Here is a 12,443-nt window from a genome sequence, read left to right on the forward strand (position 1 = left end):
TTGGGAACTTTTAGAAAAGACAGATCCCCAGGCCCCTTTGAAAGGCCAATTAAATCAGAATCTTGAGGGATGGGATCAAAATATGCTTTAGAAGCTCCCCAGGTGGCTAATGTGCAGCCAAGGTTAAGAACGGATCTATAAGGATACTATTTGTGGGTACCCAGCCAAATTTCTACCTGAAACAATGAAGGGAGTTTTAAGGGTTTTCCAGTACAGCTGAGTGAAAAGGATTCTAGGCTTTGAAGTCAAATAGAACCATGGGTTTACATCTTTGTGCTACCATTTATTAAAGTGGCCATGAGCAAGTTATTTAGCTGCCTTTATAAAAGGATACATCAACTACCTTACGTGGTTATGATGACTGAATTTCAGAAGGTACACAGCACTTTGTGCAGGGCCTAGCACATAGCAGGCACTCCGTAAGTGATGTGCACATATTATCCCCACTGGTGTACCAGTAGAGTGTGCTGCAAGTCAAGAACAGCCACGGCTGAGCTATACCCTGAATAGTAGTTATTTGCAACTGCCCAGCTGGGGCAGAGATCTGTGTTAAAAGACAAAGACAAATAAGCTAGAGTGAAAGAAAAATGATTTTATTAAAAAAAAAGAAGAAAGGATTCTGGGAACAGAGAGTTAGTCCATTCGGGCCTTCAGTGTCCTGGTGGTGATTTTGTCCTTCTCACTGCAGAGGAAGAAAGTCACAAACATCTATACCTATCTAGACCGCAGAACAAAAGGCTGTCTTAACATGTTTTGCTCATGTTACATTAATGTCAGCTTGTTTCCTCAGCCTGGGGTGAGGAAGGGGAGAATGGAGAAATGGGGAGACTGCTGAAGGCTCTTCACAGGTGGGATGTTGAGATGATTCAGAACTGGACTATAAGCCTTCCAAAGAAGGGAAGTTACTCCCCCAGGCCTGGAGAATAAGTAACTGAAAGGTGTGATGGGTTTCACCCCATGAACATAAAAGAACTTTGGGGTGGTAAATTCTCTGTCAGTCCAATCTCTTTTTCATGGTAATTAAGCAGGTATCCCATAACCAAAGGTTCCAAATGTCTTTTCTGGGATATACCCAAGCAGCCAGGAGGACACCTTCTACTTCTTCCTATCAGGTTCCTGTTGACAGCCCCAAACAATTAAGAGGAAAAAGGGGATGGCAGTTAGGAAGCAGGCTGGGCGTTGAAAAACAGTTCCCAGGACTCAGTACTTGACACAGTTGTGGGTTCCACACTGGTGGGAGCTGAGAGAAGAGGGGAGCCACTGAGGATTTTGGTCAGTCTGCAGTAGCTCTGCTGTGGCTCATCACCACACAGGTCCCTGAGACTTTAGGGACACTTAAGGAAAGAAATGTCTGTTGTGAGCAAGGGGGGAGACTCAAGGTCATAGAGCCTCACCTGATAAGAGGCCAGGGGAATCTGGGTAGGTTCCCAGCTGCCAGCCTTAGGGAAGCAAGGATTTCTGCGATCCCGCCCGTCTGCCACAAATGTCTTTCTTATCTCACACCTGAGCAGGGGACTGGGAAGATGGGGTGTTTGCGCAGGAGGGAAGAGGGAAGTATCTGTAAAGTTTCTAGACTCCTAGCTCACACTCACATGATATGGACGATGACTCCCATGCCTGACACTGCGTCCCGGTCCACAGCATTCAGCATGGCTTGTGAGATGGTTTCAAACAGGTGTTCTGGATCCTGCCAAAAGAGCACAAGCCCTTCTATCCTCAGAGCCTCAGACCCTAACTTGGTCTGGCTCCTTCACTCTTTTTCCTAGGCTCAAAGTCCCCAGAAGTTTCCTCAGCTACATCTCAGAAGGAAGCAGGGTTATGTAGTAAAGTTCAAGCCCTGAACTTCCTCCACTGACCAGCAAGTGAGACCTTGGGCAAGTCTCATCTCCCTTCACTAAGTCTCAATTCCTCTTCTGTAAAATGGGGAGAAGACTCCCTATCTGGCTCCCATGTGCTCTGTCAGATGTCTGATGGACTCTTCCCCGGGTGTCCCATACGTACCTCAAAACTCAACCTGTCCAGCCATGACAAATTCATTCTCCATCCTACATCTTGGGCTTTGCCAGAAAATTCAGGAGTCCTCAGTATCTCCACCTCTCTCACTTCTATTTTAAGTGACTAAGTCCTTTAGATTCTGGCTGCCCCACCCGCCTACTGCCACTATCTTTGCTCAGGACCTCAGTGCCTCCTGTCAGTGACCACTATAGCCTGTTCCATCTACCTGCAGGCGTCTGGTTCCTCAGGTTCCTTACTGCCTTTGACACTGTGCCAAAAGTTAAAACTCCTTGGCACAGCATTCGAGGCATTTCGAAGTCTCTCATCCCAACCTCAATGTCCATCATCATCTCACCCCACATCCTGCCCACACTCCAGCAGCCACAGCGCGCTTTCTCCAGCCTCTGAACACACTGGGCCCCACCTGTACCTTTGCACAAGCTGTTCTTTCTGCCAACCAGGCCCTTTCTTTCCTCCTCTTTCTAGCAAATTGCTTTTTGACAGGTATCTGGGTATCTGCCTTGCTTCATTAGACTGCAGTAAGCCTTTGAAGACAGACTATGTGGTTTCCCCAGAGCCTGACAGAGCTGACACAGCAGACAACACTCACTGCCAGGCACTGTTCCAATCTTTTCATGTATTTTCCTCATACCTCCATTCATAAGGTTGGTTCTATTATTACCCCCATTTTACAGCTAAGGAAATGGAGGCAAACTGACTTACCCAAGAACATAATTCATTAAGTAAACTTGGGTAAACTGACTTACCCAAGAACATAATTCATTAAGTGGTCGGTGGAGCTAGTTTTCCAACCCAGACAACCTGGCTCCAGAACCCATTCCATTGAGCTGCCTCTGGCCCTATACCTTGTTAAATGTTTGTTCAGTGAATGAATGTGAGAATCCTGAAAACCCAGTATGAGGAATTATTTGTTGTTCTAGCAAATAACTGACTGGAGTCTCCTAACAGAAGGTGCTCTCCCCTGGAGCCAGCCAGCCAACACCAAAGGCCCTGGTGGACGGAGTTTCTGGCTCAGCAACTGTGGCCTTCTCTCCTACCTGCACCATTCTCTCCCATGACCTGCCAGGTAAACACGTATTTCCCTGATGGCAAAGGAGGGGAGGTTACCTCAGAGTCCATCCCCACTCTATGCCACCAACTCACCATGTTGGGCTCCCAGAGGGACTCACACATCCCGTACATCTGTTCGGCACAAGTGCCACTGACCACAAAGTCGTCAGTCACCATGGGGCAGCCAATGAGGTCTAGAGAACAAATGAAGGGCTTAAAGGTCTTCGGGTCCAACCCAGCAATGACTGGCTCGGTGTAGTAGGGACCAAACCTGTGGGCCAGGAGCAGAGAGAGAAACCAGAACTCAAGAACACTCACTTTCCTATTCAGGCCTGTAAAGACGAGGCCGTAGCCCAGACTCGGGGAGGAAAATAGAGGGCCTGTTTGAGAAGAACCCCTTTTCCTGTGGCCGGCTTTGATGAACTCTTTTCCCCTCTACTGGCATCTGGCAATGCTCTCAGATTTTTATTCTTCTTTTCTCTGACATTTATTTTCATATCCTTCTCACCCCTGACCCTCCCTTCCTCCCTTCTTGTGGAATTCTGCTTTCTTCTAATCTTCTTTATCTCAATCCAGGTCTCTTCAATCTTCTATTTACATATTTATATATCTACTCCTTTCAAAAAAGAATTTGAGGCAGTTGATAGGAAAAACACTGAAAAATAAAATGAAACCACTAAAACAAAATATAGGACACTAAGAGTGAACAGAAAGTTTTGTTCTGAGCCTCCTAGAAGGCAAGGCAAAAAGGGATATTCAGTGGATTGGGTTATTCTCATTGTCTGCCAATATGAAAGTAGCAGTGTAGAAAAAACTTGTTCTAGACCCTGAGCTTTGAGAAGAATCAATCTTAAAAATTTTTATATGTAAAATACTTGAAAACTAATGGCCACTATCCTCAATAGAAACTGTAAGTAAAGAGGCATTACCCATGTCTTATATTGGCCCTTAGTAATTTATAAAGGCATGACCTTAAGTTATAGTTCTATAAAAAAGAATTCTAAAAATAATATAAGTTTAAGGTAGAAGAAGGGTTTGGGATAAGGTACTTTGATCTGGTGTTTCTCAAACAGATCCCCCAGTATAAATTTCTGTAAGAAATTAAAAATTTTGTATTTCCTCTCAATAAACTGAAAATAAATTTAGTATAAGAATATCCTGGATTATCTGGGTGACAGTCTTAAAACTAAATACAGTAGTGTAGTTCCGGGCCTGCTTTTGTACTTCCAATTATGTTGCTGCCAAGGTATCACCCAAAGGTCAGTGTTTAACTTTTTCTGCAGTCTTTCACAGAGGTGCCGGGATGGATTCGCTGAGGTCGAGAAGTTGTTCCTTTAAAAAGGGTCTGCACATTGCTCAACTTTGCAAATCACTGCATGAGCCTATCCTAGTGGAAAATCAATAATTTTAGTTTGGCTTGTAGAGAAAGGTCATGGCTATAGCAGGTAAGAATCTGGAATTTTCTAGGTCAACCTCAATGTCTTATATTTTTATTAAATTAATTTTTAAAAATCTTTTAAGACTTTCTCAATTTAGGATTTTGATAAATGTGGTTACCACATATATGGCAGATAATTCACAGCTGAGGGTATCAACTTACACCGAAGAAGAAAAAGGTAACCCTTTTTTGCTTTTTACTTTTTAACACTATAAAGGCAATAATATTGCTCCAGGTATGAAAATAGTATGACTTAGTTTTGAAAGCTAAAGAGTACTTATGCGACTTTTCTATAAAGTCAAAAATTACTCCAAAATAAAGTTAAAAAAAAAAAGAGAGAGAGAGAGAGAAAAGAGCTAGACTTGTGTTCTTTCCACACTCAGTTTTGCCCAAGGATGTATGAGGAAAGTACCCATGGGGTTCTCCTCCCTTCAATGCCGTCCCTGCTTCTGCAATGAATTCTATAGTTAGGCCTCTTCTTTTCTCATCATAAAGTCCTCAAAGAGAACTGACAAAAATCAACATATCCAACTCCTAGGTTCCATGCTGTTCCAGAGAATCTACGTCACAGAATTAGTTCTGGAGTAAGGGTGGCTCCTGCTGAGAGACTGCAGGGCACTCTTTGTGGGGTTAATTCTGTTACCTAGAACAAGTTCATCTGCTCTTTGCATTCCCTGCCTTCTGAAGTTACTCCTTCTTTCCTGTTTGGTTGTCAGGCCCACAAAAAACAGACCCATGAAATAAAGATATTGTCCTACAAATAAGAAGTGGGAGAATGAAGAGAGATCCCCTTCTTGGACACCCCTCCATACTACATGCCTACTTGGCCAATCCAAGGTTTCTGCACTCCCCGAGTCCCAGGCTGCATAGGAAGTCCTCCCTTCACGCTGTCGATAGGTTCTGTGACTTTAAGTGAAATGCTGTATAATGAAACTGACTGTACCATAAGCTAATTGATATAAAAAAGAGTTAAGTTGCTATGGCATCTCATCAACATTATAACAAAACGACGCCGAATGGAATGTTATCTGAGGACCTGCGACATTTTCACTCACCGTTTCTCATACAAGAGATTGGCCACCATGCTCATGAGGGTGTAAGGCTTGATCTGCCGACCTTCCTTCAGCTCATACAGGTTCAGTCGGAACTTGAGGCGCTGGGCACTGTGGTAGGAGGAAAAAAGTCATTGATGAATGTCCCCTAGTGTCCAACCTGTGGCAGTCAGGAGGTATGTAGGAAGATATACAATCTCAGCCACTGCCCAAACTCTTCTCTTCCCCTCCCAGTGATTTTCTCCCTAAAAGTCCAACCTCATGTCTATGTTTCAGGATTTGTCCAATACTTAACACCTGTAAACACACCACTCTACTAACCTTTTCTCCCATACTTTCTTTGAGGGTAGAAGGGAGTTAAGTAGACTTCCCCCCCATTTTTAAGAATAAAATGAATGGCTCCTTCTATACTCTTGGCAGGAGTCTGCTGCAGAAACAGTCATGGCAGTTTACAGCACAAAGAAGAGTGGACAGAGAGCTGACCTAGGCTAAGCCTTCATCCTCCAACTTAATTTTTCCATCCATAAAGTGAGGACAAAATAAATCAATTGGTGGTGAAATAACGTATAGGTATTTGACAATGTGCTTGGAAAATGCAAGATCTTATGTGTCTTAAGCAGCAGCTACTGCATTAATGGACTGGAACGTGCCTAAGAAAAAAGGCCACAACTCCTCCAGTGCCATCTGAGAGCTAAGGTATAGGCCCCAGCAGAGAGCAGACTAATGCCATACCTAACAGCAGCAGTCACAGGCAACCAGAACAAAGAGCCTCAGACACAACCTTAGCTTCATCTTCTAAGTGAGGAAATAAAGGCCTAGCAAAATTAGCAATTACTGCCCACAAGCAAGCAAACTCGATGAGAAAAGCCTGAAGAAAGGAAATGGGGGGAGGAGAGCAGGAGTGACCAGAGAGAGGAAGGCTGATGGGGGCTTTCACACTGAGGGGAACCCTAAGCTGTCATTCTCTGATTCCAACACAACCAGAAAATAAATGGCTGGTTGGGTTAGATCTCAAGAAGAATTTCCAAGTTAAATGTTCTTGAAACTTAAGAAACTTTAAGGGAAATGAGAGAGGAAATTTTCTGCCAAGCTTCCACTAGCATTAGTGAACTCTCGATCTTCTGGGAACTCAGTCCAGGAACTGCTGCTTCTTAGGCACCAGTTTCCTGCCGTCTGTGACCTCATCTTCCCTCCTGAAACCATTTCTTGAGTCTTCCTCTTCTCTTTTTCCCTGGCTTCTCTTCTAACCCCACTGCTAATTAAAGAGTTCAGCTCGAACTACAGTTTATTTTTTCCCCTCTACTTTGTCTCTTCAGAATCTGTTTCCTTAAATTTAATAGTTCACCAATGCCTCTCCAGCTCTGAGATATAATTTCATATTTCAACTACTCGCAAGATGTTTCTACTTGGTTTGCCTTGTCCCCTCAAAATTGGTATTAAAATCAAAGTCACCACCTCCCTCTAAAACTAGTTCTCCCAATTCCTATATTTCGGTCAACATGTTCAAAATAGAAATCATCTATAAAACATTTCCGGATTGTCTACATGCTAGGTAACTAGTCTACACACTAGTAACAGATAAGACACAAACCCCAACCTCAATGAATGATTCTTTGGCCTTACAATATCCAAGTAGCCACTAAGGCTGGTCAGCAACAATTCTCAGAAATGCCTTCCTTTCCTATCCCACCACCATCACCCGGTTAGGACCAAAACCCTCACACCTAGACCACCCCAATAACTACCTATTTAATCTCCCAGGTCCTCTCTTCCCTCAAATCACAGAACCATTGCCAAGTAGATAACTAATCTAGCAGCTAATAAGCACCAGCTCATCACGAGTCAGTTATATTTCTGTATGCCTGCCTTGTTTCCCAACTAGACCTTAAGTTCTTCAGGGACTCAGGGTAGGCTTTGACTTCAGAGAGGCTTGCGTGGGATCCCAGCTGACAGTTAGCTTGCATCTTGGGCAAGACGCCCTCTGAGACCCCTGTTTTCCTCATCTGCAAAACAGGATAGCACCATGGTAATGGCATTGAGAGGATAAATGAGTCCATGCAGGTTAGGTGCTTTCCACAGTCTAGCACGGAGTAAATGCTGGTATAATTTGGTTAGAATACAACTCTGTATTGCTTATGGTGTCCGGCAGACTCAGACTCACTGGTGCTCTTCGGTAGATGACTGACCACTAGGACTCAGGACGCCATGCAAGGCTGGTCCAAGAAGAGGCCTGGGTGTGGGCGGGGACCCCCAACACTTACACAGTCTGGACGTCAGTGGCTAGCCCCGCCAGGCCGATGTACAGCCGGTCGCCCATGGGAAAGATCTTCTGGAAGTCCGTTGTCACCATCTGGGCTTGGATCCCGAAGCGCCTGTCGGCAGCGATGGCCACACAGTTCTTCCCCTTCATGGCCATAACGGCCCCTCCATTATAGGACATAATAGACTGGAGCAGACACAGCGGAGGGGCTCAGCGTGAGGGGCCAAACACGGCCACAGCTCCCAGCCCAGCCCCTAATCCGGAGACTCCTGTTCAGATCGTCCTCCAGCCTGGACGTCGCGAACTCCAGCTCTGAGATTAGCCCTCTGGGGCTATCAGGAGCTGCATTCACCCCCTCGATCCTCATTGCGGTGCGCTCCCCTTCAAACCGGAGACGCTTCTTTCAGTCGACCACCAGGCCCTCTCCGCCTCCCAAACCTCCCACGACTCCTTTCCCGTTTCTCAATCCCTACCCCGTATCCTTTCTCTTCTCTCCCCATCTTACCATGATTGCAGTGTGTTAGGACCTCCAGCCACAATTCCAGCAAACCGGCTATGGCTCTCACTGCGCAACCACTCTCGCTGCTTTCTCTCTATTGGCTGAGAGGCCGACCCTTCCGGAACATTTTGGCTTCTTATTGGCTGTACTCCTGTCAGTCACCAGCACGTGATATTTGGATGAGGAGCCAAAAACGAAGACGCGGAAAGAGGAAAGTGAAAAGTCACTGTGAATGCGGAAGAACCTGGCGTCGCAGTGCATGCTGGGATCGCGGCAGACCTGGTTTCGAGACCGGGGAGACTGGGCACAGGACCTACGTGCACGTGGGCTGCTGAAGCCGGAGATACGTGGCTGCGGCCCCAGCTGAAAGGCTGCCGTTGCTTATCAGCACTCTGTACGGGTCGAGCTTATTACTCAGCTAGTTTGTTTCATTTATTCATTCCGGAAATCTTTACATCGATTGTGTGCCAGGCACTATGCTAGGCTCTAGATATTAACTGGCGTAGAACGGTGCCTGGCACTTAGGAGGTGCCCATTAAGTGCATACTTAATAATGCTAGGGGGAGGGATAGGAGGAGGGCGTGGTAAGTATTCTGCGGCAGCAGGTATTCAGCTGCAAAGGGAAGGTTTGGAGGCCCAAGGTTGTTTTGCTTTGAGGGATTCTCAACAGGTCGACTTTACGTATCTCCAAGTCTCAGGTTACCCTAAATAGGGACGTTCCGAGCTTCCCCTTATCTAAGATGCGGAGGAAGCCGGCGCTGCCCCGACCAGAACCAATGGAAGTCATGCGCGACCTGCTTCCTTCCGTCCCTGGATCAGGAACACTTCTTTCTCCCCGGGATCCGACTTCTTGGCTCCGTTTCGGTGTTTCTCTTCTGACTCCTGCGCCATAGTATAATTTCTCCTATTGACTCGGCTACCCGCCAAAGTAGCTATTATCGTAGTCTCTGTGGCGCAATCGGTTAGCGCGTTCGGCTGTTAACCGAAAGGTTGGTGGTTCGAGCCCACCCAGGGACGCTTTCGTTTTCCGCCCGCTGGAAAACCAATTTTAGTATTCAAATGGCAGACAAAACACTTTTCCTATAGCAAATCAGAGGGTCATTGTAATTGAAAATTTGTTGTGCAACCAGTAGTGGGATAATTCCTCTGTCACTTTCCTCCACCTCCTCCCCACCCTTCCGCCCTCAAACTAGATAGCAGAAAAGACGGTTTTGTCTCAGTGTACAAAATCCATTTCAGGTTGCACATTTTGTAGGATTATAAATGAATTTGCAGTGGAGGTTGGACAGTTTTTCGTTGTCTGCTTCATCGACGTTACATTCTATAAATAACACATTTGGGAGGGAGGAAAGCGCAGAGACAAAAGAAGGGACAAACTGAGGGATGAAAAGAAAGGTGAGAAAGGGAGAACAGTTGTGATCAGAGAGACAGAAAAAGGAGGCATGGCAGAGGAAATAGGCGAGGTGAGTGGAAGACCCGGAGAAAATGGAGAGGAGGAAAAGAGAAGCAGTTACTATGAGAAGCATCAGAAAAAAGAAAACAACAAAACAATTTTTTTCTTAGAAATACACACATAAGTGAGGAGGATGGAGAAAGAGATCCAGAAACTGACAAAGGACATTGGGGGAGGAGGAGTAAAGAACACAAGTAAAGAGAGTCATAAAATCACTAGAGGAGCCGCCCTCTCCTACCGTTGTCATCTTCCAGAGGATCTTATCCTGGTAGTAACTGTTGGTATGTGCTGGAAATAATTACCTGAGTTTCCGGGGTTCTTGCCTTTTAGAAGTTTCTAGTCTATGACAGACCCAATGACTCTTCTGATGGGTAGTTGTCAGGTACAGGACCACGTGGAATACTACAGCTAATGCAGAATTCAAGTGAAGCATTGGCACCTAACGTCTGTCAGAGGCGCATCTGAGGGCACGGGGTGGGGAACTCCACTTTTACGAAGGAGTTAATCAAAGGACTCAATCAGTTTTCTTCGATATCTAGTCTCTTCTCAAGATTAGGCTCAAAGGAGACCTCCTCTGAAAGGCCTTCCCAGTGCTTGCCTTTCCCTATCCAGTGTCCACATTATGGGTGGCGGCAAATCCGAGGCTACACGGTGCCATGGAAGCTAACAGGACAGGCTGTGTAACCCTTTGGGTTTGCCCCCTACCAGCCTGTGAGCCCCCTGTGGGGAAAAGCCAGGCCCATTAGCTTAAGTCCTCTGTGCCTAGCGCAGTATTTGACATTGACACATGACAGGTGCTTCTTTGTCCAGAAACCGAAGTTAGATGTGAGTAGGGTTGGGTCAGAAAGTTCTGCTAAACCAGAAAGTTTCTCTTGCTAAACCGGGGATGTGGGGACCTGTTGCCCAGGATGGAAATTACTAAAACGAAGTTTTAGTGGGTAGTGGGGTTTCAGTATGTTCCGTCTGCTTTGCAGTTTGCTCCTGAGTAGTGTTTAATAACCGAAGAACAAGTGAATAGACCTCCAGTGAGCATCGTGGCCCCCTGAGGCAGCACTCTAGGATTAAAGGGCCGCAATGGGGACTCAGGATGTCAGCCCTTTTCCTAGTAGAGGATATTCCCCCACCACACGCACACACCTAAGGGCAGCCTTCCGATGCCCGGTGGATTGTGATCTCTGCGAGATCTCTGCGAAGCCCCTACAGGTTTCTCTTGCCTGGAATCCTCTAGCCCGAAAGGAGTGGCAGGCCAGGAGGGAGTTCCTGCTGCGCTCCCCATCGGGTAGGGCAGTTGCGGGACAGAGAAGGGTGCGCGGATCTTTTCTGGCAGAGTCTAAGATGCAGGCGACGCACTTGCCCTAGGGACAGTGGGCTTGTCTACGCCAAGAGCCCCCTTTTCATGAAGGGCGGCGAACTCCGTGTCTCCATGTACAAAGACAGGGGAGCAGGTGACCTGATTCTCCCCCAGGTCTTCAGACCACCCCCACTGTGCAGAAATCTCTCTCCCCCTTCTTCTTCATTCTAGTCCTCTTTTGGCCAGTCTGGGCTGAAGGCTGATGCTGGGGTCATTTGGCGGCCAGTGTCTACAGATCTCCTGGTCGCCGGCCAAAGAGTGAATGCATGCAGTCCGCGGGCCCCAGCTTTGGGTGGGCCTGAGCTGCGAGCGAGGAGGGAAGAAGGAGGAGGAGGCAGGCGCTCCGACGCTTGCCGAAGATTCGTCTCCCAATTTCCTAACTCGAGCCAGCCACCGCCAGTGCACTTAATGGTGCTTCTGGCCGGATGATCGAGGTCTTTGGAGGGACAGACACAATGACCATCTCCAATAAATCTTGACTAATAACCGAATCGACCGTCCTAACGAGGCAGGTCCTCCGTCGTCGCCGGAACGTAGTATCGATTAGCTTCCCCGGCGCCGGCTTTAGCCGCTCCTCCGGCTTAAGCTTCCCTCTTCGTTCTCTCCCCGCGGGGGGAGCCACTGGAGACCGGAGCGACGGTCGGAGTCGGCCCGCACCCACCGCCTCTGCGCTCGCCCGGCTCCTCCCGCCGTCGCCGCGAGGGAGGCGCACCAGCCGCGCCGAGCGCCGAGCGCGATACGTGCCGGGGCGAAAAATGCGGGAACCAGCGCGAGGCAGGGAAAAAAGCGCGGGCCCACTTTCCAGCCCTGGCGCCTAGTTTTCTAGTTTATTCGGAGCTCTCGCATTCGGCAGGGTTATTGCGTCCCAGGCCCAAGGCCTGATCCTCGTCTTCGGCTCGTCTCCTGGCACGGGCTGCGTTCCATTTTTCTCCACGCCGGGGACGGCGGCTTCTACCACAGCAACCGATACCGCGCCACGAAACATCCCCCTCCACCCTCTGTGTCACCCGCCAGTTTGCTCCCCCGAGACGCCCCGGGCTGGGTCCCAGGGTGCTCTGTTTGGTGCCAGTGATCAGGCAGCCGAGAGGGACGATGGTGGGGAGGACAGGCCATCTCTTACAAATGCAGTTATTAATTTTGAGGGAGTGTCACTTAGAGTGAATGAAAATAACCCGGACGCGTGGCCACGGCGTCGCGTCCCCCGCCCGAGCCCAGCGCCCTTTGGCTGAGGCCGACGCTGGAAGACTGCAGCCCAGTCCTCATTTCACCATTTTCTAGGCGCCCTAACTAGGGGCGGGGATCGCAGGGTCAGGGGGGCATTACA

General features: G+C 47.8%; 1 protein-coding gene and 1 non-coding gene across 2 annotated transcripts; one reads left to right on the forward strand and one right to left on the reverse strand.

Annotated features, from left to right (window-relative positions):
- Positions 1-572: 572 nt before the first annotated feature.
- PSMB3 (proteasome 20S subunit beta 3) lies at positions 573-8,403 on the reverse strand. Its single transcript, XM_039873648.1, has 6 exons — positions 8,322-8,403; positions 7,818-8,002; positions 5,560-5,667; positions 3,160-3,337; positions 1,593-1,687; positions 573-682 (listed from the first exon to the last, which is right to left on the reverse strand). Exons 1-6 carry the CDS (start codon positions 8,322-8,324, stop codon positions 634-636), a joined length of 618 nt encoding a protein of 205 aa, XP_039729582.1. The 5' UTR covers positions 8,325-8,403; the 3' UTR covers positions 573-633.
- An 855-nt stretch (positions 8,404-9,258) lies between these two features.
- Positions 9,259-9,332, forward strand: TRNAN-GUU (transfer RNA asparagine (anticodon GUU)). Its single transcript has one exon. It is a non-coding gene; the product is annotated as a tRNA-Asn (tRNA).
- The last annotated feature ends 3,111 nt before the right edge of the window (positions 9,333-12,443 follow it).

The sequence above is a fragment of the Pteropus medius genome, unplaced genomic scaffold (assembly GCF_902729225.1).
Source record: "Pteropus medius unplaced genomic scaffold, Ma_sr-lr_union100, whole genome shotgun sequence".
NCBI lineage: Eukaryota > Metazoa > Chordata > Mammalia > Chiroptera > Pteropodidae > Pteropus > Pteropus medius.